Source organism: Eptatretus burgeri, chromosome 1 (assembly GCF_056783735.1).
Source record: "Eptatretus burgeri isolate ZD-2024b chromosome 1, Ebu_testis_v1, whole genome shotgun sequence".
NCBI classification, from domain to species: Eukaryota; Metazoa; Chordata; class Myxini; order Myxiniformes; family Myxinidae; genus Eptatretus; species Eptatretus burgeri.
In genome coordinates, this window is record NC_140961.1 from 95,233,493 (window position 1) to 95,260,362 (window position 26,870).

The following is a 26,870-nucleotide window of genomic DNA, read 5'->3' on the forward strand; positions in this document are numbered from 1 at the left end:
ATTTCGTAAGTAACAAACAAACAGAAACGGAAGTCATCAATATACTTACGAAATCTTTAGATTTCGTAAGTCTCAAACACACAAACAGAGGACTGAAGACATCAATATACTTACAAAATCTTTAGATTTCGTAAGTAACAGACAGATAGAAAGTGCTGAAAAAATAACCTCCACATTCGGTGGTGGAGGTAATAATGTGGTATAAAAGACATAAATGGTGGTAAACTTGCGAATAAAAGTTTATTTTCTCTCTCCATACTTTAAAACCTTTATTTCAATTGAATTATACACTTGAACACAGTGGAATACAAATCACCTTCTTCGCACTTCCAAAAACCTCCCATTTCGTAGTACTTGGACAAAATATGATGCCATTTTACACGATCTCAAGCAATCAAATTTGCCACTTGCACTCTCAGCACTGGGGGAATATCGAGTTTCAGACAAAATTGCAGCTCATAGGAAATATAGATCCTGCTTGGAAATGCAAAGCAAGAGTTTAAAAGAACATTCCTATCTTCTTTTTCTCAAGACTGCATGGAATAAGGTGTTCTATGAACTCGCTCATTAATTTTGTTGCATAAACCGTTTTTCTCCATTGTACTTTCTATTTTTGAAACATCTTTTGCAAGGCTCCACTGGCTGACTTTTGTCTCGGGACATTTTCATCGAAGTAAATTTATGAACAGTTTTGTGATTTCTATTTTTTGTGACCGTGGCTTCAAGTTACATCAATATGCCAAACTTCAGTTCCCTCATCCAACCAGAAAGAACTAAACATTTATATCAGTAAGTCAGTGTGTCAGTGACTGGAAAGAGTTTTATACATGTGATACAATTTACCACTCAGTGATATCAATCATGTCGATCAACATTTACTTATTTCTCCTCGTCCAAATATTCAGAACTGTTATGTCACTTTGTGATCCTTCAAGAAAAACCTCTTCCATGGGGCTCAAATTAAAAAAGCGGTACATTTCAAGTTAAAATTGATCGAGATTGTTGAATTACATTGAAATGTTTGCTTGCACTGCTAGTTTGAGTAAATGCACAATTAAAGCAGTATGTTGAGTAAATTCACCAATAGCTCAAGTAAATGCACACCAAAAGGAGCCACGACTGCAAATCACAAGGTCACGTGACACGCCTATTAACTTTCAAGCTAAGCAGAAAAAGTGTCTGTATTTAACTGACCTCAAGGATGCTTAAACGTTTTGAAAACTTTTGTGACTACATAATGGCAGTCTATATTCTCTGAAGTCTACATTCCTACAAAAATCCCAAAATGATTCTCAAATCCTAAGGTAAGCCCCCCGCCCACCCCAAAACAGCATACTTCACACCTCATGGTTTCCATCCACTTGACTTTGAGATAGTTGGTGTTCTGCTGAATCCTGTGCATTCTTTCATCTTGAAGTGTTATCTGTTTTGCAAATTCTTGCCTTTCAGTTTTCAGTTGATTCTGCATACTCACATTGTGCAAGAGGATAGGCAGCTTGGTCATGTCATTTTAGTTACTGGGCTGACATGAAAAATTAGCTTATTTATACATCCACCTGTATTTTTAATAGCCCCTTGTTGGCAATAAACGAAGATTGTTCAACAAGGATGGTCCTTTTGTTTGTTTGTTTTTAAAGAGATGTTTTGCAATGTTACTTCCTGATGGAAACAACAGAGATGTATTCCAAACACTTAACTCAAATTACAAGTCATGAAACAACAAAAAAAACAGGAGAAGAAGAAGAAAGAATCAGATCAGAATGAGTTCGCATTACTTTTAAATAAAGTTTGAATGAAAATAATGTATACTGCATATCACACAAAAAAGGATAATTAATAGTTTTCATAAATCATATTATTACAATGTTTCGAGTAACTGCTATGGTCATGAGAAAGTTTAATAACAGCTAAAGCACTTTATTTTAGCTGGAGTTTTAGTGATTTTACTAACATTTTTGCAAGCATAAATGCAATAGTTGCATTTTTCAAGTTGCTCGACTACCCTGTTGCAAGTTGCTTACAGCTTTTCCACCTGCAATGATGAGTGTTGGTGTATTAGTAATGTGGATTTAGGATCTAGAGCTTCTAAAAAATAAAGGCTTTAAAACTTGCCTGCAAAGCAGATACAGAGCTCTGTGCCTCTCTGACTTTATCCTGCACAACTTGCATCTCTGCTTGTAGTTCTTTCTGGGCCTCGCACAGATTCAAGATGTGGGCCTCCGCTGAACTACGACCTTGTTCACTCTGCTGCAGCTGTCTTTGCATTTGGGAGACCTGCAAGCAAACCTGAATGCATTACTTGAGAACCTGCTATCCTAATACAAACTAGTTTGTTCACAGAACACCTTACCCCAGATAGGCACACTATCTTTAGAAACAAGGACATGAGTAGGGTCTACGAGCAGAACCCGTGATTGTTCATGATGACGTAAAATGTCATAATATTTTGTCCAAGTCCTGCTAAATGGAAGGGTTTTGAGAGTGCCAACAAGGCGATTTGTGTTCGACAGTGTCAAGTAGAAATTAAAGTGAAATAAAACAAGAAAAAGAGCAATCAGATTGCACAACCTTGCTAAGACTTGTTGTGCGTGGTGTTTGTGTTGTGTATTTTGTGTTGCGTTTGTGTACTGGTGTGTTACATAATTAATAAGAGACATAACAAGAACTGCCACTGCATAACTGCTGGCAATGATGAATGGGTACCAAGACATCCCGCTTTGATGCAACCCCCGCTTTGATCGGACACTTGACCCTGACCCATGATGTTTATTAATATTCAATTGAATTCAGAATGGGATGAAAATACATTCAATTCAAATCAAATGGAAGACTAAATCGGTACAGTACTACATTGGAGTCATCAGAAGGAACCCAAATAAGCAAAAAGAAAAGATGAAGTCATCAGCAGGAACCTGGATAGGACTCAGCCCCAGTCAAAGTCCTGACTCGAACCCAACCAAACATTTATGGCAAGACTTGAAGATTGCAGTCCATTGACGATCCCCATCAAATTTGGCAGAACTAGAGCAATTTTCATGTAAAGAATGGGCAAATATTTCACCATCTCACTGTGCAACGCTGGTGGAGACCGACAGTAACCAAAAAGACTCATAGCAGTCATGGCTGTAAAAGAGCAATCAGATTGCACAACCTTGCTAAGACTTGTTGTGCGTGGTGTTTGTGTTGTGTATTTTGTGTTGTGTTTGTGTACTGGTGTATTACCACCAGTACTTCCACCAAGTATTGACCGAAGAGGCTGAATACTTTTGCAACCAGTGAATTTTGATTTGTACATGTTTTTTTTGCATGTATACCTGACATGTAACCTCCTTCAAATGTCACAGTATCTAGTTTGATCTCTTTAGTTACGAAAAAAAAAAGTTCATTTGGGATTTTTTTTTTTGACGATTATACTAAAATGCACAATTTAGTGGCTGTCTGTCTGTTTTATTTTGACTAACGCATTCAGTTGTTACATATCCAATCTCAATCAAACTTGACAGGAGAGTCACGATGGGGGTTGTTGCGACTTCATTTGCCCTCCTCCCCATGGGGGGGTTTCCACCTTAAGCAAAATCCGTGTTAAGGTGTATATCCGAGTTAAGATGGATAATCGTGGCATTTTTCAAGGCCGCTTCTAAAAACAAAACAATAACACCACAAACTACAAAGGCACTCGGTAAAGTGCAAACCTCCACCACGCAATGCCTGATCCAGTGGAACATATCGAGCATAATGACTTTTTGAGATGCTGTATTGTGATATATAATTGCTTTTAGCCCATCTCTCAAAGGTGAAGAATCACTGAAAAAAAAAATTCTCGTATCGAGATCCAGATTCAAATCTTCATCAACATGGAAACAATTCATCCTTGTCACACACCAAACCTGCCAATCAAGTTTCATCCAAATCTGTCCCCAACTTTTTGAGATATCATGGTATATTTTGGTTTAGCATCATCTGTCAATGGTGAAGAACAGCTTAAAAATTTTGGATGCAGATCTTCACCAAAATTACATCAATTCTTTCTCGTCACACACCCAACGTGTCCACCAAGTTTCGTCCGAATCCATACACAACTCTTCAAGATATCGTGCTATTTATAGTTATTGGGCCCATCTCTCAATGGTAAAGAATCACTTTAAAAATTACAGTCGCCGGATCCGGATCTTCAACAAAATCTAATCAGTTCTTCCTTGTCACACACCCAACCTGTTGACCAAATATAATCAGAATCCGTCCACAACATTTTGAGACATCCTGCACACAGACATAAAAACAAACAATTTTTTTTTAAATCACTCATCGTGTGACAACTTGGCAAAACAGCACAAAGTAGAATAGCACTCGGTGAAGCGCATATCTCTGCCTGGTGAAAGTTTCCATTTTGCATCCCACTGATGGCCTGGATCCGAACCAAAATCCAATCCGCTTGTTCTTGTCATCTATTCAACTCATCCACCTTGTTTTGTCATAATTTCTCCACAACTTTTTGAGATATAATGATATATTTAGTTTTTGGCCCCAATCTATCAATTTTAGAAATTAGGCCTGTGTTGACCTTTTGACCTTAAAATTAATTGGTAGTTGAATTCAGCGACCTGACATGAAAATGCTCTTCACATTTCAAGTGAATAGGATGAAAAGTGAAGATTTTAGAAAATTTGCCCTAAATTGTCCTTTTGGCCTTTCTTGACATTTCGGGTCTATGTTTACCTCAAAATTAATAGGTGGTTGAATTCCATGACCTGAGATGCAAATTGTCTTCAAATTTAAAGTAACTTGGATTAAAATTGAGGATTTTAGAAATTTGGCCTATGTTGACCTTTTGGTCTATGGTCACCTTTTCCCCTTGGGTAACCACAAAAATAGGTGGTTGAATTCAGTGACCTCAATATGATATGTAAATCCTTTTCAAATTTCAACTCAATCGGATGAGAATTGAGGATTTCATAAATTTGACCGAAATTGGACTTTTGGCCTATTTTGACCTTTGGGCCTATATTTACCTCAAAATTAATAGGTGGTTGAATTTGGTGACCTGATATGCAAATGCTCTTCAAATTTCAAGTCAATTGGATGAAAATTGAGGATTTTAGAAATTTGGCCTATGTTGACCTTTTGGTCTGTGTTAACCTCAAAATTAATAGGGGGTTGAGTTCAGCGACCTCATATGCAAATAATCTTCAAAGTTCAAGTCAATCGGATGAAAATTTACAATTTTATAAACAATTAAAAAAATCGGCCTATTTTGGGTTGACCATATGGCCTATGTTGACCTTTTGACCAATAATAACCTCAAAAGTAATAGGTGGTTGAATTTAAGGACCTGATCTGCAAATTATGTTCAAATTACAAGTCAATCGGATGAAATTTGAGGCTTTTCGAAAATTCGGCTCAAATTGGCCGATTGGCCTATGTAGACCTTTTTGGTCAACCAAATTTTACAAAACTTCAATGCGGGACCGTCGCAGGGTCGGTGACATTAATCTCTGTAAATTTCAGAACGATCGGTTGAGTGGTTTGGGCTGGAGGTGAGCGGACACACACACACACACACACACACACACACACACACACACACACACACACACACACACACACACACACACACACACACACACACACACACACACACACACACACACACACACACACACACACACACACACACACACACACACACACACACACACACACACACACACACACACACACACACACACACACACACAATGTCATCAATTTTTTTTTGCAAAGTAACAGACAAGAAAAAGACATCATGCAGAGCACTATACTAGCAAAATCCACCCCCTGTCCAAAGGTTGCCATGGATGCATCAAATTGTCCATTTCATTACGATTAAAATTGACAATCTTAATCAAAGCTCAGGTCAATCAGATGAAAATTGATTATTTTTCAGATTAAAATTGATTATTTCAGAAGTTTGACCTCGAGTTGACCTTTGACCTTTTGACGTCAAAAATAGTTTGTTTCCAAATTCAGTGATGCACGATGCAATTGCTGCTTAAATTACATGTTAATCGGTTGAAAAGTGACAATTTTTCATGTAAATTTGATGATTTTAGAAGTTTGACCTCAAAAATAGTTGCTTTCCAAATTCAGTGGTGACTTGCCGTTTAATGTCCAAGTTAATGGGATGTAAATTGACAATTTTTCATATGAAATTTGATGATTTTAGAAGTATGACCTTGAGTTGACCTTTGACCATTTGATCTCAAAAATAGTTGGTTTCCCAGTTCAGTAATTCACTATACAATCACATTTAATTTTCAAGTCAATCGGATGAAAAATGATGATTTTAGAAATCCGACCTCAAGATGACCTTTGACCTCAAAAATCAATAGGATTTTTAGTTGAGATCTTAACAACTTAGTAAAGTTTCATGACAATCGGTATATAATTGTGACCAGAAGGTGATTGACAAACAGACAGAATAACAAAATCAACTGACCAATATACTTGAAAAATCTTTGATTTTGGAAGTAACAAACAGGTCAGATCAGGATTTTCGACCTGACATGCGCCAGAGAGCATGGGAGCATGCACCAGAGCAGTGCGTCGCTGCGTCCACTTTCCGCCGGTACTCCAGGGGCCTCCATCTGGCCATCCCCCAAGCAGATGCCTGGCTCATCCCCATCTCCTTGAGATGCTGATCAACCTGCTGCAACCACAAGGCACATGGTCGGCCCATTGGCCTCCACCACTCACGAGACTCCCTCGCTGAGAGAATCTGGTGAGCAGGATCAGCGTCAGGAAAACGAGCCACATGTCCATACAGCTGCAGCTGATGCTCACGGACCATGCAGGTAACAAATCTCATTTGAGTCTCTCTCAGCAACCACTCGTTGGACACAAAGTCCGACCAGCAGTAGCCAAGGATTCTCCGAAGAGACCTGGTACCAAAGGAATTAAGTCTCTGTCTCAGAACCTTGGTCAGAGTCCAAGTCTCGCATCCATAGAGCAAGACTGAAAGCACCAAGGACCTGAAGACTCGGACTTTCGTCCTCCTGCACAGGTACCAGCAGCGCCACACCCCATTATCCAGTTAATCCATGACTCCCCAGGCCTGACCCAGACGTCTATTGACCTATGACTCACAGCCGGCAGAGACATGAATATCACTGCCAAGGAAAGTGAATCTCCCCATGACCTCAATATCCTCACCACAAAAAAGGCACAGACAGGACAGCAGCATCAAAGATGTTATTGAAAGCCTGGATCTTAGTTTTGACCCAGGAAACCCGTAATCCCAACGGCTCCGACTCCTCATTCAGCACTTCGAGGGCCCCCAAAAGGATATCTAAAGTCTCCACAAAGATGACTGCATTATCTGCGAAATCAAGGTCAGGCATCTTGAAATTCCTAAACGATGCACCGCAGCTTGATCTCTCCGAAATCCTCCCTAGAATCAAGTCCATACAAGTGCTAAAAAGTGTGGGGGCCAGTACACACCACTGACAAACTCCAGTAACAACTGGAAATAAGTCAGAGATGGTACCACCACATCTCACAGCACTCTCAGTACCAGAGTACAGTTCAGACATCAGATCAATCAGTTTTGGTGGCATCCCACAAAGACCAAGAATCCTCCAGAGGGCATCCCAATTTACTGAATCGAATGCTTTACAGAGATCAACATAGGCTGCAAGCAGCCCCTACCGAAACTCTCGTCTGCGTTCGGTGAGGACACGAAGAGCAAGGATACGGTCAATCGTTGACCTCTTTGGTGTAAAGCCTGACTGATTTGGATGCTGGTGCTCGAGCAGATGGTGGCGAACCCGATCAAGAATTATCCGAGCAAAGACCTTGCCCGGCACTGAGAGCAGCGTCACCCCTCGAAAGTTGTTGCAGTCTTGGCGATCACCCTTCCCTTTCCAGAGAGGGACAACAAGGCCCCTCTTCCAGTCAGTTGGGATGATGCCTTTTTTCCAGGCAGAGCACAGAATTGCATGCAACAAAACAAATGCAGCATTTCCACCAGCCTTGAGAAGTTCAGCATGGATGCCACAGATCCCTGGAGCTTTACCCCATTTCAACCAGTTCACCGCAGCCTGTGTTTTCACAAGCGAAGTTGGACCACAGTTGATTGGAGGGTCAGCAATAGGGATTTTAACACCCCTGACATCCAACTCGACAGCTGGTGGATCAGCCTGGTACAGCCGCTGAAAGTAACCGGCCCAGCGGGCCTTCACTTCGGACTCCTCTGTCAAGAGCCTACCACTTCTGCTCTAACTGCAGTACACCGAGGGATGGGCTTGGATGAACGCAATTCCCCTGTAAGCAGGACGAGAATCACTTTACCACAGGTGATGCTCCACCCCCTCACAGATTCCTCGCACATAGGCCTCTTGTCCACCCTTAGCGCATGTACAGTTTTACGCCTCAGCTCCCTGAACAGCTCAGCTCTGCCATTCAGCCTGGCCCTGTGACTCTGGTCAATGGTATTCAGTGTCCCTCGAGAGACAAAATTCTTCTTTGCACTATGGTGAGTTCCAAGACATCCACCGGCAACATCAAGGACGGTGGTCTTGAAGGCACTCCACAACTCTTCAGGACCTCCCAAAGCACCCAGACTCCTCAAATCTCCACTCAGCTTGTTCGCAAACTCCCAGCTACCCTCTCATTCTTGAGCTTGCCAACATCCAGCCTAGGCTGGGATGGTACCATTCTCCTGGATTTAAGGTGCAACTTCAGAGTTGCTACAACTAGTTGGTGGTCAGTATTGAGGAACTGAGCACTCCGGTGTACCCTGCAGTCTGGATCATCCTCCAGCGACCATCAACCAGGACATGGTCAATCTCCTTTGCCACACCGCCAGCCTTGGAATACCAAGTTCAGCGATGAGCTTGTGGGCGCTGAAACCATGAACCAGCCACCCTAAGTTCATGACTTCTTGCAAAGTCAAGGAACTTGGTGCTATTCTGGTTCATAGTTCCTGACCCATGGGGACCAACACATGTCTCATAACCATCTCTTTCAGTTCCAGTCGATGCATTGAAATCCCCCAAGACTAGGAGTGTATCTCGTCTGGGGCAGTGATTAACCACATACTCGAGCATGGCGTAGAATGAATCCTTCACGGTGAGATCACTTGCCTCAGTCGGAGCATAAACAGAGACCAGGGAAATGACACCTAAGGAGTGACGAATCCTTAATCTCATAATACGCTCGTTGACCGGTGTTACCTCAATTATCATTGGAGTCAGCTTATTGGACACAGCTACAGCAACTCCTTGGGAATGGTCACCATCAGAGCAACCAGACCATAAGTAGGTGTAACCACTCACCATGATCTCGCCGCAATCCGGTCTCCGAACCTCAGAGAGAGCTGCAATCCCGATGTCCAAACGCTTGAGCTCAGATGATAAAAGAGACAGGTGATCATCCTCTCTTCGGGATAGGACATTCCAGGAACCCACCCGAAGGGACTACCTCAGGTTAACCCAAGGAGACTGCAGTCTGGTGGACGACACCTCAGCACCACTCTGACACACTCTCCCGCAATCTTACCCAGGAATGTTACCCCCTGGTTTCCCTCCTGTCATCAAAAATTGGGGGTCCCAAAGGCTTTGCCCCAATCCCGTCATCCGGTGAGCTGCCCTGTGAAGGGAAGCTGCACAGGAGGTATGACCACGGAGTGGGTTTTCAGATTTCGTTGCGTTTTTGTGTTTTGTGGAAAGAAGGGTTTTACGGTGGCCAGAGTGCAAATCCTGCCACGAACCTCCTCATAAGAAGTAACCCAACTGCAGGAGGACGTCCGCAGACAGTTTGGCACTAGATATGGATGCCCATTGGCTCACAAGGAGCTCCTCGGCCCTTTGACAGGTTTTGTTTTTAATCCTGCTGGGTGTCCATGTCCAAACACCCTCCTCACCAAAAAACCTGGTGGGGGAGACGGTTTAGTCACCGACAACCCGACCATAGAACAGGTTAGTACAGGTTTACATGATACCTGTAACAAGTCACAGATCTAATCTGGCCTGACCTGACCTAAGTAACAAACAGACAGACTGAAAGGGGTGAAAATGTAACCTCCTTTCACCTGAATGAACTTGTTTATACATTTGGTACATTCAAAGCACAGAAAGTAAAATTCTCAATTCAACGCCATGGAAACGAAGGCCTTCAAATTTCATTGGAATCTCCCGTGATGAGGCTGAGTCGATGTGTCTATCACTTTCCCATCTCTGTCTTCTGCAGCCTACTTTCTGGTCTTGCACCCTCTGCTCTTCCTGTGCTTTGTTCCCCCAAGGTTTGTGCTTTGTTCCCCATCTTGTCCATCCCTTAGGTCCTTTCCTGTCACCCATTCCTCCCAACACCAATTGTTTGTCCAAGTCTTCCTCCATCTTGTCCTTCAACTCCACTGCTGGTGTTTCCTCCCCTCTCTCTACTGTTCCTTTTGTCCTGTTACATATTGATCCATTCGGTGTACTAGCTCTCACATGAGCATTGACTCTGCATACAAAATTTAAAAAACAGAAAAAAAACAAAGAAACTGTTGCAGGAACACATAGTATATCATCATGTGATCCATATGATATATTATAATGTGCATTTCTTCAAGTATATATTCTGTGAAAAGTGAAGAACAATGAGACTATACAATCAGTATCATATTCTTCATTATTATGTGCAATAAATCTGTAATTGTCGAACTTTACATGCAGAAGATTTATTCATATTGTTACGGCTGTGGAAATTCGCAATACACCTTAAAGGGTCCTCAGGTGAGATATATCGATAAGTTCATGTAAAGTTAGCCCACACCTGTTGTTTAGAGGGAATATGTGTGATTCATCCAGGCTGCGAAGCTTTGAGTTAGCCATTTTTCTTTCTCTATTGTTATTTTGGACCATTAAGCCACCAACAACTCAAACACCACCACCTTTACCTCTTTACCTCCACAACTCCATCCCGCAAACATCACTTCACTGCCATTCCCAAACGATGCCCGCCAACCACCAAAGCAAACCCCCCACCACCTTCGCCTTTCTCCTTCCACAACCATCGACCCCACCACCAGTCAACACCGAACGTCATACTGTCCAAAGCGGTTCGGTGATTGCTGCCGAACGCGGCAAGCCGCGAGTGCAATGGATGCCTTTACGGGAGAGAAATTCGGATCAGGAAGGCTTCACGCCCCTTTTCCTCCGTCCAATGGGCGAGCGTCGGGCGGTATGGCCGCGCCTCCAAGCGCGATGAATGTGGATTCTTTATGGGAGAGAAATTCGGATCAGGAAGGCTTCACGCCCCTTTTCCTCCGTCCAATGGGCGAGCGTCGGGCGGTATGGCCCCGCTTCCAAGCGCGATGAATGTGGATTCTTTATGGGAGAGAAATTCGGATCAGGAAGGCTTCATGCCCCTTTTCCTCCGTCCAATGGGCGAGCGTCGGGCGGTATGGCCCCGCCTCCAAGCGCGATGAATGTGGATTCTTTACGGGAGAGGAATTCGGATCAAAAGAGGCTCACGCCCCTTTTTGCCACACCAATGGCTGAACAGAGGGTGGCGTGGCCCCGCCTCCAATCGTGTTTTGATCCTAAAATCTGCATACAGGCTCCTCCCCCCGTCTATAAAAGACGCGAGTCTGTGTGAAACTGAGAGTTGTAGTGTGGTGTCGTCTCGTCGCTGGTCGCTGGGCTCGTCTCGTCGTTGGAATCGAGCCACCTTCGCTCTCACAAGCGACCAAGCCAGCCAGCCATTCCCCTCGCTCGACCCTGAGCATCAACAATTCCCCCCCCCCCATCCGCACTGAGATAGTGCCGCTGGCCCCGTTCATTCCCCACCCTAACCGTGGTGCCGACCCAACCGTGCTGGCGCGGAGCACGCCGGAGAGAGCTCACCGACCACGCCAGCGGCACGGAGTCGGGGCACAGCTGCGCAGACATTGTGGCTTACCCGCCATCGCGTCACGAGGACGCGGGTAAGACCTTTTCGGTCTTGTGGACCTGGCCGCTCCTCCAGGTTCCGCGCACATTTGGTCCACGGACCCCGTCTACCTCCCTGCCTATGGAGAGGTCTTTCCTGTTTATTTTGAATGCATGATGTGGCGCCAAATCCCGACAAGTATAATTGTTTAAGTGTTGTAAATAATTATAGTCGGTAGTAGTAATTTTGCTTTGGTTGCATTTTCCTTTTTGCTTTTCCCGCATTGATTGCATGGCTGTACATACGTGCATGTGTGTGAAATAAAAGTGCTTGCTTGTTGAACTGTTTCCTATCTCGTTGCACCTTTCCTCTGTTTGAAAGTTCCATCTTGCATCACGTAAGAGATTGATAGTGGGATGAAACACCCGATAAGTAATCTGAACCGTCGAGGTCGACGATAACTCCGCTCGATTATCGCTGCAGCACAGAACGAGCCGCTTAAGCGATTCGTGTCCGAAGTCGACCTGCGGCGAGGTACGATCGCCCGGTCGACCACTCGCGCAGGTACTTAGGAAGGTCGAATTGGGCGAGCAACCCTATCCTGCGTGGGTGGGCAATTGGCACGATCGTGGTGAGGTTAAACCCCCACCCGTGACTGGCTCCTGGCAGTAGTTCCCGGAGGGTCACGTCTGAATTGTCCGTTCGGGTGGGCGACGCGTCGCGATTCGAGTTACGTGGCCGATCGCACGCCGGACGGGCGAAACTGGTAACAATATGAATGCACAGCATTCATTTTCAAAAGTTAATTGTGAGGGGTGGGGCACCGAATACCCTTGCAGTGTATGCCCTGAGTGTAGTGTTACTATATGTGAAATGGTACTCTTGGAAGTAATGGGACAGTATTCAGAAAAGACCCTCCTGCCATATATCTCGGTCAGTCAAGGCAGATGAAGTTTTTTTTAATTTTAAATCCTTGCGATAATTCACGGACTGGTGTGTGTGCGTGCGTGCGTGCGTGCGTGCGTGGCACTACTCCTACAGTTCAAGGCCAATTACATCCAGACTTGCTACAGAGGATCAGTATGACCCCAATGAATGTATAGGGGTGGTTTTATCTTTGCCGGTGGTCTTGGCGGGTTGGGGGGGGGGAGGACGCAAATTCTCCATGTAAATGTGTAGAGTGTAGCGCTGCCTCCAGGTGTGGGAGGGTATTACAAGTCTCCACCATTTACAGTCCAGTATTCCTGTCCCCACGTTTTCCAGTCTAGTGAGGTGTTTTGAATTACAATTTTGAATTACACAGTCGGGGATGTTTTGCATTCCGTGGCGAGGTTTTCAATCACACGGCGGCAATGTTCGAAGCTCAATGGCTCAGATGGGTAAAGTACAATCAGACTGAAATCCGAGCTGAAAAGTACAAGGGATTGTTGGATGCATTTGATTCTCATGATGGTACAAAAGTGATTCTTCCACCCGCCATCTATGGTTCCCCAAGATGGTACACTGAGGCTTTTCAAGATGCAATGACTTGAGGAAGTATGGCAAGCCTGACTATTTTATAACTTTCACCTGTAACCTCAACTGGCCTGAAATCAAAGCTTCTCTCTTTCACAATTAAAAGCCCAGTGATCAGCCAGATATTTGTGCCTGAGTTTTCTACATCAAATTGCAATCACTCCTTGATGATTTGACAAAAAAAAACAAATTATTGGCAATGTTGTGGCCCACACAGCAATGAAGGAGAACCAGAAGAGAGGCTTGCCCCATTCCCATCTCTTGATCATCATGTCTGATGAAAGCAAGCCTGCCATTCCCAGCAAGCAATATGACAGCAATCATTGAACATTGACAAGGTAGTTTCAGCAGAAATCAAGGAGAGTGCAGCAAATACTGAGCTGTGCAACACAGTAACAAGGCACATGTTTCATGGCCCATGTGGTCCAGTCAACCCAACCAGCCCATGCATGGAGTCCACTGACCAAGCCAGTAAGATCCGTGATAAGCATTTCCCAAAGGAATTTCAGAAGGACACAGTAATGACAAATGGAATGCAATGACAAATGGTGGCTGCACTCACAAGATGAAAGTCAGGGGTCAACACTTCAGGCTAGCCAACCAGTGGATTTTTCCTTACAACCCATTCCTGAGTTTGAAATAGAATGCTCATATCAATGTTGAGGTTGTCATCAGTGTGAGCTGTGTCAAATACCTGTACAAGTACACATGTAAAGACTCAGATCATGTCATGATACGACTGGCCAATGGAGACGAGAGACATCACAAATGATGAAATTGAAAGATATGTTAATGCACGCTATGTAACTGATTCTGAGGCATACTGGCAACTGTATGAATTCAACATTTTAGACAAGTACCCTCCTGTTTCAAAACTACCACTTCACCTTGAAGTATCACAAACAATGAAAATGAGGAAGAGCCATTGTCTGACATGATTGATCGAGTTCCTGTGATAAATCTGAATCCACAACTGTCAGAATTATACTTCCTTCCAAAACTACTATAATCACACACCTGGACTCACACGCTTTTCAGATGGATTCTCATCTCCCCCTTAGACACCACCTATCCATTCAAGATGTAGCGCCGCCAGTTCCCAATCAGACCATCTTTTGCCATGACTGCAAACAAGTCCCAAGGACAGACACTTTCAAGGATTGGAATCTTCTTTCCTAAGGACTTCCTCTCTCATGGTCAACTATATGTTGCAATGAGCAGAGTTGGACAGAAGGAAAATATAAAAATCCTAACCAACATTGGCAATTTCCAGGACAAAGATGGTGCCGACACAGACAATGTAGTTTACCATTAAATTTTATCTTAAGATGTAGATGCCCCTCCTGTAGGCTTCACTTTCAGTTGTTAATTTAATACCAAACTCCTTCATAAATGATTATAGAGATACAGGTGTATAGGTTGGTAAAGTTACTATGCCTTTTTATTACGAGTACATAACACAGGTATTTCTACTAGCTTACAATAATTCAGACCAGTGTTTGTTTGCTTGTTTGTGTTTGTTTGTCGTGCTACAAATCCCACAGTTCTGTGCCGATTACATCCACACTTGCTATATAGCATCAGCATGACCACAATTAGTGCATAGGGGTGTTTTTATCTTTGTCGGTAGTCTTGGGGGTTGGGGGTGGTCACAAATTCTCTATGTAAATGTGTGCCATGTAGCACTGCTCCAGGTGGCAGAGTGTATTCCAAGTTCCCACCATTTACAATAAAAAATACAATGTTAATTACTGTCTGTGTCATGATACCTTTTTACCAAGCTATTTACTGTCTGCCACATAAGTACTTCTGCTATTTAAACGTAAAAACTATTTCACATGCTTTGTTGGCAGGGGACAAAGGGCTGGGGGTGGAGGGGATGCAAATTCTCTTTGCCACCTATTTCCCATGTGTAGCACTGGTAACTTATTGTTATTAAAATGCATAGAAGTACTGACTAATTAGTTCATAGCCCAAAGCTTCACTGCAGCCTCTTCCTGTGTATAACATGGGTGTTTCTGCTAGTAATTATAATTTGGCCTCAAGTAAAATTTAGTCAACTTCAGTATCACATAACTGACCAAATACAGCACTGGAGTGTCATGCAAACACAAGAAGACAAAGATGGAGTCATCAGGAGCTACCTGGATAGGATGCAGGTTTTAGCTGCTACTCTACCCACAAACCCATCCAGGCACAGCCAGGTGAACCTTACAAAAACTATTTGCAAGATTCATCCCACCATAGACAAAGAAAACGACAGAAAAGGAGATGGAAGACAAAAATAAACCATACACACATGCACGCACACGCACACCTTCTTACCTGATCACCACAGAATGTACACAGGAATCCACCAGCACACAAAACACGCAGATCCTCCATTTACAATGAAATTCCTGTTGTGGTAAACACTCATGACACACTTCTGGTTTGATTAATTGATTTTAAAAAAAAAGAATTAATTTGTTTTTAAAAATTCAAAAAGAAATCCCCATAATTAGGGTACCCAGTCTAATGGACTGGGTAACCTATTGTTTTTCTTCTGTTTATTAGGGTACCCAGTTTAATTGACTGGGTAACCTATTGTTTTTCTTCTGTTTATTAGGGTACCCAATCTAATGGACTGGGTAACCTATTGTTTTTCTTCTGTTTATTTCTTATTTTTCTTCCACCGACAATTTTTGGGTTCTTTTGCTTTAAAAATCATTTTCTCAGGAACGGTAAGTCCGATCGACAAAATTTTTTCACTGTTGTATGTATCTTTTTTGATAGCATACTTAATTGATAATTATGATGTCATAGGTCACGTAGTACGGGCGCCATCTTGAAAAAACCGAAAAACTTTGGACCTCTGTTTCTCTGAAACCGTGCAATGGAATTTTTTTGCTTCATACATTTTAATAAACTCCCCATGAGGAATACGGGTGATTTTTTCGTGACGTCATCAGTGAAGCGGTATGCCGATGAAAATTCAAGTATAACGCGGCACTGGAAAAATCTGAAATTTGAGCGTCATCAACACAACAATTCACCATATAAAAAATTATTGTAACGTCATCGGTGACTTGGTTTGGCAGCCATCTTGTTTTGAAAAAAAAAAAATCTTCTTCTCCAGAACGGCTGGACAGATTGAGGCGAAACTTTACACACGCATTCCCCATGACACCCTTTCACAAGTTTGTTAATTTCTTATTGATGGGTCACATGGTTTGGCAGCCATATTGAGTTGACCTTAAAACCTTCAAACATCTTCTCCAGAACGGCTGGACAGATCAAGTGGAAACTTCACATCCGTATTGCACATGCCTCGGGAGTACAAGTTTGTAAAAGAATAATTGATAGGTTACATGGTTTGGCAACCATGTTGGATCTAAGAAAAATATTAAATAATGTTTTCTCTGGAACTGCTTAATCTATTGAAGCGAAAATTTGCAACTATTATCTTCCATAATTTCTGCATGCATGGTAAAAATTATGATGACACTTGTCGCATGGTTTGGCAGCCATCTTGAATAGAAAAACGCACCTTATCCGATTAACACGAAACTTCACACACGTGTTCCACTACACGATTGGAGGCAGAATGTAAATTTATGATGTCATAGGTCACATGGTTCATCAGCCATCTTGGATTGAAAATGAATAAATTTTAAAAAATCTTCTTCTCCAGAACAGCTGGACAGATTGAGGCAAAAATTCACACACACTTTCCCCACGACATCCTTTCACAAGTTTGTTAATTTCTAATTGATAGGTCACATGGTTTGGTGGCCATGTTGAATTTACCCTAAAACCTTCAAAAATCTTCTCCAGAATGGCTGGTCAGATCAAGGGGAAACTTCACAAGTCTATTCTGCATTTGTCGCGGATATAACTTTGTTAATGAATAATTAATAGGTCACATGGTTTGGTAGCCATGTTGGATTTAAAAAATATATTAAATGTTTTCTCTAGAACTGCTTAATATATTGAAGCAAAAATTTGTAACTATGATCCTCCATCATGTCTGCATACATGGTAAAAATGACATCACAAGTCACATGGTTTGGCAGCAATATTGAATAGAAAAACGCACCTTATCCGATTAACACGAAACTTCACACACATATTCCACTACACGATTGGAAGCAGAATGTAAATTTATGATGTCATTGGTCACATGGTTCATCGGCCATCTTGGATTGAAAATTAATAATTTTTTTAAATCTTCTTCTGCAGAACAGCTGGACAGATTGAGGCAAAAATTCACACACACTTTCCCCACGACATCCTTTCACGAGTTGGTTAATTTCTAATTGATAGGTCACATGGTTTGGTGGCCATATTGAATTTACCCTAAAACATTCAAACATCTTCTCCAGAACGGCTGGTCAGATCAAGGGAAACCTTCACATACATATTGCACACGAGTGGAGAATATAAGTTTGTTCATTTCTCATTGATAGGTCATATGGTTTGGCAGCCATGTTGGATTCAAGAATTATATTAAATCGAATTCAATAATTATATTAAATCGATTAAATAAAATCGAAGTGAAACTTGGCAACTATAATCTACCCCCATGCCTGGATATTTTGTAAAAATCATGATGTTACAAGTCACATGGTTTGGAGGCCATCTTGGATAGAAAAACGCACCTTATCCGATCAACACGAAACTTAACAAGTGTAATCCACTTCCCCATTAGATGGAGAATTTAAATTTATGTTTTAATAGGTCACATGGTATGGCAGCCATATTGGATTGAAAATTAATAACTTTAAAAGTCTTCTTCTCTGAAACGGCTGAACAGTTTGAGGCGAAACTCCACATGTATGACCGCCTCTCCATGACTAACAAAACTCCCCCCCGCCCTTTGATGTATGATACATTATTTGGCAGCCAGAATTATTTGAATCTGAGAACTTTTAGATTTGTTTTTTCCAGAAGGCTCATTTGGCTGCACCTGCATGCGTTTGAGGGTACAGGAATAGCAATTCAATTGATACCGACAATGTCCCCAGGAAAAAGGGCTAACTGCATACGTAATAACTGGATTGAACACTTTGTGCTATCCGGTTCATAACTCGTCTGTTCCGCGCTGTCTCAAAGCAGGGCTGTATTTGTATCACTATTAAATAATGCTTTCTCTGGAACCACTTATCCTATCGAAGGGAAACTTTGCGACTATCATTTAAGTCTAATGTTGTATCAAAGGCAGACGTCTGGGTACCCAGTCATCACTGCCAGCAGTTATAAAGTGGCAGTTCTAGTTTTTTATTATTATTCTTTCACACAACTTCCAATGCAATGGGAACCTGTTTACATGAAAACCAACCATACTTAAATAAGTGATTGCAATGACATCTAAAAACACTTACATGACCTCATCAAACATTTCGCACAATAATCCATATAACATAATGGAATACATTAAATCATCCTTAACAGAACAAATTGTAGCAAATCTAATAAGCTGAGATGAAAACACATTGTAAACAATCTTAACATGTACATTACTACATGGGAAAGTAAGTATACAAGACAATAGGAAAACCAAAATAGTCAATTTTATGAGACACATTTGAACTAAAAAAAAATTCCAACTCAAACAAACATATCCAGATATGCCACTACACTATCATCATTACTACTCTTATCTGTGATTAGACTTTCTGGATAAATCCTATGAATCAGCCGATCAAAAAACTTATAATTAATCACACAAATATCATCAATATAATGATATGTCGATGACAACATTTTAGCAAAGCCTAAATTATTCTCCTTCAACTTCTGCAGAAATAAAAACTCACAATAAACAAGGAAAATGTCCAATAATAGGGGGACTACAGTTCCCTCGCATTGGAATTCCTTTTAATTTTTTAAAATATTTTCCCAACAAAAGACACAAAAATGTTAAGAAAATAAAATTAACAGCATCTCAAAATTTTTGTTGGTCAAAACAATTAAAACTCAGATATTTTTTTCTTCGAAAAGAATGACATCAAACATGATGCATAATAATTTCTTATAAGAGCGAAAAACTTTATCAATAACTCGAAACTGTGCATCCTTATAACATTTGCGTTTACCTCACCTCCTTGTTGGCCATTTCAAGTTTGGATTGCAACTCAATGATCTCACTCTCGTGAAGCTTATTCGCATGTGATACTTCACTGACGAGCTGCAATTTCAATGCCTGCATCTGCTGTTCAAAGTCCTGTAATGGCACACATGCTCAAAATGTGAATCCACAGCAACAATACTTAATCGTGCAAATCAAAGTGCATCAAGCACATGAGAAGAGAAAGCATAGACACTTGTCCTGTTTGCTCACATTTGGCTATACATATATTTGGATCACTGATCTTTATCTAACCGTATTTTTTCCATCACTCTGCTTGTTCAATCGACATTTTACAGATCATAGTATAGATTTAAACATCCATTTTTGTTTTGGTGAGAACTTTACACTTCAATTACTCCTAACAATAATCAATCAATCAATCAATCAATCAATCAATCAATCGCTCTTTCTTTTCCACAAAATCTCGACACTTTACAAAAATGAAAGGGTAATAAATAAAATTCAATTGTAAAAAGATGCGATTTTTAGAGCTGATTAAAGACCATGAATGACTGATGGAAATTTTAAAAGGCATTGAATTTCATAGGGGAGGAGTGAATCTGAAAATTACTCAGTCGCTAAAAGTCTACACAACTGTTTAAGAAAATACCAGATTCCCATTATTAGACCACAACACTCTTGCAGGACCAGAAGGTGCTTGCAAACAGCAAACTTATTTGTTGCTTAAAATCTTCAGCAATATTTATAAATCTATGTTTGTGTACAGGAAGCCTACCTGCACTGAAGAGTCCAAAGGATTGGAATGATTACACTAAAATTCATCAATTTTCTGTATGGATGTAATGGATGTCTGAACCTTATATAATCGAAAGCAGCTTGGCCAATCTGTATCAATTTGTTTTATACGTATTCGGAGTACCCAGTGTCAGGTCATGGCCACAAAATACCACCCCACTCCCCCCATTGCATTTGAGATTTAACTCCATTGCACTTGAAATATAAATATAAAAAAATATATATATACATAAAATATCTATATATATATATATACATATATATATACATATATATATATATATATATACATAAAAATCTATATATATATATATATATATAAATATCTATAGATATATATATATATATATATATACATAAAAATCTATATACATAAAAATCTATATACATAAAAATCTATATATATAAAAATCTATATATATATATATATATATATATATATATATATATATATATATATATATATATATATATATATATATATATATCGACACTGGTCTGATAAATGGAACATGCCCTTCAATCCTGGAAAATTGCAGTCTCACCCTATCAGTCTGGACGTATCAACAAATGAACCCATCTTTCAATATAATTGGTCATTTACTGGAGGAAGTTCAGTATATATAACTTGTAGGCCTCAACAACAGCCATGCCTTCCCAGGGCTAATACATAGCAAAGCTGGCCTGCAAAGCCACCCGCAGACTGGGCATCCTCCGTTGATCAAAGTCTTTCTTTGGGAAATCAGAGCTGCTCACAGTCTACATACAAAGCCTTTGTCCATAGCTCAGTGGAGTACCAATGCTCTGATATGGGCTGGTGCCCTAGTATCACATCTGTCTCCCTGAGTTTATGTGGAATCTTAAGCTCTCAGGATTAATGGAATTTCCTGTGATGAAGCAGAAGTATAAGGTCTGTTGCTTTTAAGTCACTGACAGATCGGTGGTCTCTGTTTTTCTTTTTCTTTTTTGCTGCATCTTCTCCAATATTTATCCCTCTACTCACTCAGTCCTTTGACCCTCTCTATCTAATCCAGAATGCATGCATTCTTCCATTAACGTCATCCTGGTTAAACATCCAAAATCCCAGCGGACTGCACACCTCAACTCTTTATTCCTCGATGATTTCCCCTATGGAACGACCTTCCAGAGCTAGTCTGTCTCACTCTTCCCTCCAGAGCTTCAAGCAAGCACTGCACCACCAACTCTCGTCATCCCCCAATTCTGTAAGATAATCGTTATTACCCCCATTAACACTTCCCAACCCAATTATCTTACTTGCCATCTTTAATGCTTCCTTCCCTCTTCCATTCCCTCCAATACTGTTCGTTCAGTCCCTTGATGTTTGTCCCATTGTCAGATTTACCTTGCTCTTCCATGAGCCTTGCTCCTACAAAGAAAAAAAAAAGATGTTACTGTGCCACTTACGATCTATAGACCGAGGTTAATAAACATTTTAATAACATTATGGGAAAATGTTCTGAACGCATTTTGCAAAAGCTTTCTCAATATTGTTCAACAAAAAGATTCTTTAGAAGTGTTTTCATACCATTGCCATCAAGTTACATGCAAAAGGTCATCATGATGTTTTACAACCCTACATTTTCACAATTTATAAAATTTTATAATCGGTAAATATTGTCGCAATATTCATCATCATGCTATAATAACATGATTGTGTTTCTCAGGATATGAACCTGTGCGATATCAACATCACATTAACCCATCATACCGCTGCTCTAACAACAACACATTAATTAAATCAATCCTTTTATCATTTTAATTTTACCTGGAGGGAGGCGGATTAGGTGGAGAAGGGGATAGAACAGAGGGAGGCATATATATATATATATATATATATATATATATATATATATATATATATATATATATATATATATATATATATATATATATATATATATTATATCAGTTTGGGACAGGTCTGAATCTAATGAGCCCTGTCAACGCAGGTGCTGCCCACAGGGATGTAAGCAAGTGCGCTGCCGGGTCATGCTCTTCACTCTTCTCTGTGCCATAGGTTGTCAGCTTTGGCTGAGTGAGGCCTGTGTGCCAGTCGCACTGTACAAGTTTTTGTTTGACCTCTTTGTTGACCATGAATGACTGAGGACTACATATTCTTAATATGTTGTTTCATTGAATAAGGCTCCCCATATGAACTTGTGCTGCTGCTTCCCACCTTTCCCCCCTTGAGACTGATACAAAGCACTCAGGGTTATAGGAATCCCGTATCAGGAAGCTAAGTCTCGTCAGAGTCTGCTCCTTACTCACTATAGGCAGATTGGGGGCTTCAGTTTTTTGGAGGCTCCATTCTTGTGTTGCTATTCCTCACCTCTCATCTCTCTGATCACATTCATTCTGCCAGAAGCCCTTTCCCTGAAACCTTCCAAAGTCGACAAAATCAATATTAATTTCCATTTTTTCAAACTCAGATTTTTTGGCTGTGAAATTGTCTTCTTGAGACTGTTATCTCAAGCTATTCTCAAAAGGATTTCAAAGTCTGAACTTCACGTCACATCATGGTCTCTCCCATTTCTACTAGCAAAGCTTTACTGTACCGCTGAGACCGTGTTACCACCCTTCTTCAATTTCCCTCCTTGTGCTGTGGTGCATCTGTTTAGTGTTGTCTCACTGTTTTCCCATTTTTTTTTTCTGTTGATCCATTCACTGCCCCCTGTTGTACTGCTCTTCCATGAGCCTTGATGCCTGTACAAGAAAAACAAGAATAAATATAGCGAGCAAAGAATAGCTTTGCATTCCCATATCTCGAATACCAAAGACATCACACTGTACAGGATAAGGCCTAACTCTTACTCTTTCACGAGCTCTTCAGGGTTATAAGAGGAAGTCATTCTAAGTAACCCAGAATCTTTGTGCAATTCAAACTGGCAAAAATGAACAAAAAGGAAGACAAATCCTGATTCAACACAATCAACTCTTGAGTGATTATTTTCTCAAAAAAAATGAAGGTGGTCAGAATTCCCTGGCTATGGTTGTCCCCCCCCCTCCCCGGCACTACACCTTAAATTGCCATCCCCAGAGTGGGGGAAGGTGGGGGGGGGTTTATAACCCCCACCCAGTTAAAAGTATTTTCTATTAATGGGGATTGAATGTGAAATTTTAATGTGATAAATATACGCTGTATCCTTTTGAAGTAAAATGATCTCAAAAAAGAAGCTTATGCTCTTATAAATTTGAGAATGACAAAAAAGCAGGGAGATGAAATAAATAAATAAATAAATACTCAAAAAAAGAGCTTGACAATCAGGAGAAGGATGGCTCATTGGAATGGCTAAGAAGAGGTTAAATTATTTGGGATGGAGAACTAGTCATCACAAATGCCCAAGACCAAGGACATTACACCAATGTCTTTAATAAAATGGTGAGATTGAGCTAATTGGACAAATGCATGTTTTGTGGGGTAGAAACAGAAAGTACCGGTCACCTCCTTTCGAGATGTAAAAGACTCATATTGGAACAGTTGTACAAAGAAAGTCATGACATTTGTGGAGTAATCCACAGGCACATCTGTGTAAACAGTTCAACATTCCGGTCCCAGAATAATCATGCAAACACAAACCAAATCCGATCCTTGAAAATGAACATCGAGTGCTCATTCATGCATGGCAACATGATTCCATCAAGTGTGGACATTGTAAACAAAGCATTGCGTTCGGAAATAGTGATCAAACACAAAAAGGAAAAAAAAGTCAGCATTGTTGACTGAAGTTTCAGTTCCCAATGACTTTGGAATAAATGCTGCAGAAATCAGGAAAATTACCAAATACAGGATCTGAAAATGAGGGCAAGAGGATGTAGAAATTGAAAAAAAGCTGAAATTGTACCAGTGATAGTCGGTGCTTCAGGACTGATAAAGAAAACCCTTACTGAGTACTTAAAAGGCATGCAGAGGAAAATCACTACAAACGAGCTGCAAGTGGAAGCAGTCAGAAGTTCAGTGAAGATTCTGAAAAAAGCCCTTGGAATGAGGCTATGAGAACAAAGTTTCACAATTTGGTTCATGAATAATGATCCTTTACCAAAAAAGGAGATGGAGATTTTGAGTTATGGGAGAACTTCCTCCCACCTTCTGAAACCCACAAATGGAGATAACAACCAATGGGTGAAACATAACCTCTGTCCACCTTCGGAGGCGGAGGCAACTATGACGGCACCGAGCATAGCGCATACCCCCTCCAGCCTGAACAGTTTATGTTTTGGTGCCAACTGATAGGCCGGATCTGTATCTGGACCTGAAATAAAATCTGATCGGCTTGTTCTCATCACCTCGCCACTCATCCATCAAGTTTCGTCCGAATCTGTCCATAATAATTTGAAATATCATGCTATATATCGTTTTTTGTCCCACGTCTCAATGGTGTAGAATCATTTAAAAAATATAAAATTCTCATATCTGGATTCGAATCTTCCCTCACCAAATTCGAATAAATTCATGGTAAAGTTTGTGGTAATGTGTTGAAAGAACACTGACAATGCCAAACAAGTCACACAATCAGCTGGCGATTTCCTGAGACTTATTGTTGTGCACTTGATTTTGCTCAACTTTCAGAGAACATCACAATGGGCTTTTCTCCAAAGAATAATTCCTTGTAATAGTATATCAATTTGAACAATAAATGTATGAATGATTTATATCTCTTGTAAATGCCAGTTCCTGATGTTAAGGTTGGTCTGAGCCATTTATGGCACCACGGCTCAATTTAGCTGTCGAGGCAGTTCAGGAAGTATAACTGCTTGCGACCTTGTAGGAGTCCTTGCGACCTTGTGGAATTCAGTAAGTATAACTCATTGCAACCTTGTGGGAGTGGCAGAAAGCCTCAAGGCCTGTGGCATTAGTATGAAAGGATTTGGCCTCGAGGCTGCGAAAGGAATGCTGCTTAATTTGATTAAAAGTTATTTTAAAGTTGTTGATTGTATTTTTTAATTGTGTTGAGGTTTATATTAGCATTCCAGTTTGGGTGTTTTATGTTAAAAGAAAAAGAAGAAAAACCAGAAGAGTTTTCGGCAAACCATATGGTCCATCTAATGATGCTGGCTAGCAATTGTGTGCAGCCTGTGGCTGCTGGTTGCAACATTTTCTGGGGGAGTGGCTGTGCTGCTGATGCAGTGCCCTCGATTACCAGTACACTGGTACTCATTTCGCCGACCTCGGAAGGATGACAAGCTGAGTCAACCCCACCTGCTGTTAATTCAACCCCACCTGTAGATAGGGGCTCAAACTCAAGACCCTAAGATCTTTAGCCATCCACCTTAACTGTAAAGCCAACACCTGTCTTTTATAATGGTGGTAAATATAAAAGTTTTTCCTTTCAATTAATTCAGGAGAAAAAAAAGCTCTTTGTTCTTCTGTTTGGAAGTAACATTGTAACAATGCCCAGACCACTTCAAGTGGTGGTGAGTAAATTAGGTTCCATAGCACAATAAGAGTTTTCTGCTTCTTTTGAAAAAAAGAAATGCAAATGTTTAAAAGTGCTTATGTTCTCCTTCGTGTGCAGCCTATGGCTGCTGGTTGCATCATCAGTTGAGGGCACGGCTATGCTTCTGATGTGATGCCTCCATTACCAGTACACTGGTGCTCATGTCACCGACTTCAGAAGGCTGAGTCAACCCCAACTGGTGTTAATTCAATGGTGGGGTTCAAACTCAGGACCCAAAGATCACAAGCCAGGCACCCTAACCACTAAGCCAACACTAGGCTTACATTAAAAGTGTTGAAAATTAACATCATGTACTTTATAATAGTATTTTATGGGTTCTTCGGTTTTTATACAAGATTTAGGCTCACGGAAGAGCAAGATGAGAGAGGAAAAAGCCAATGAACTGACAGTGGGGCAATTGATGGTGAGACAGAGAGACAGAGACAGAGACAGAGACAGAGACAGAGACAGAGACAGAGACAGAGAGAGAGAGACAGAGAGTTACCTACAACTCCTACAAATAAGAGGGGTTGGTTAGGAAGGAGTTAATAATTAAGGGTAGAAAATATTGGGGATAGGGATGGAGAATCTTGAGTTTTTATAACAGCAGAGTCTGGTTTGGCAATGTGGTATAAAACTGTGGAGACAAAGTTTGAATGCAGTTGGCAGAGGGTGATTGGGGTGGAGGGGTGGGGGGCTTGGGGCAAAAAAAAAAAAGATTGTCATATTTGCATACATAATGCATAAATGGTCATTTCACATTTGTTGTTGACACTAAAATTGCTACATCATAAAACCTTAACTCGCATATAAAGCTGTAGAGACAGGTTGAGACAGCCATATGAATAGTGATGAAAACACATGAAGAGCATAGATTGAAATGCTAGTTTGCTCCCAGAAAATGAAAGCAACTTTACAAGTAGAAGGGCTCTCGGTAGAGCGCACATCTCTGCCACTTCATGCCTGATCCACAAGAACTGGCCCAATGGGGCCCACACAAGAAAGGGCGCAATAGATTTTTGAAATATCATGCGAGATATCGTTTTTGGCCCCATCTGTCAACGGAGAAGAATTACTTTGAAAATTAAGTAGTTCTCATATCCAGATCCGGATCTTCACCAAAAATCGAATCAATTCGTCAG

General features: G+C 40.9%; 1 protein-coding gene across 3 annotated transcripts in view; it reads right to left on the reverse strand.

The window, feature by feature from the left end:
• The window catches only part of LOC147034991 (protein FAM184A-like), a 142,720-nt gene that overhangs the window by 67,592 nt on the left and 48,258 nt on the right, over positions 1–26,870 (reverse strand). For all 3 annotated transcript variants that reach the window (XM_085892149.1, XM_085892130.1, XM_085892138.1), the window contains 3 exons: positions 19,487–19,609; positions 2,113–2,274; positions 1,344–1,462 (listed from right to left, as the gene is read on the reverse strand). In XM_085892149.1, coding sequence (XP_085748275.1) covers positions 1,344–1,462; positions 2,113–2,274; positions 19,487–19,609 — 404 coding nt within the window. The remainder of the gene's footprint in view (positions 1–1,343; positions 1,463–2,112; positions 2,275–19,486; positions 19,610–26,870) is intronic.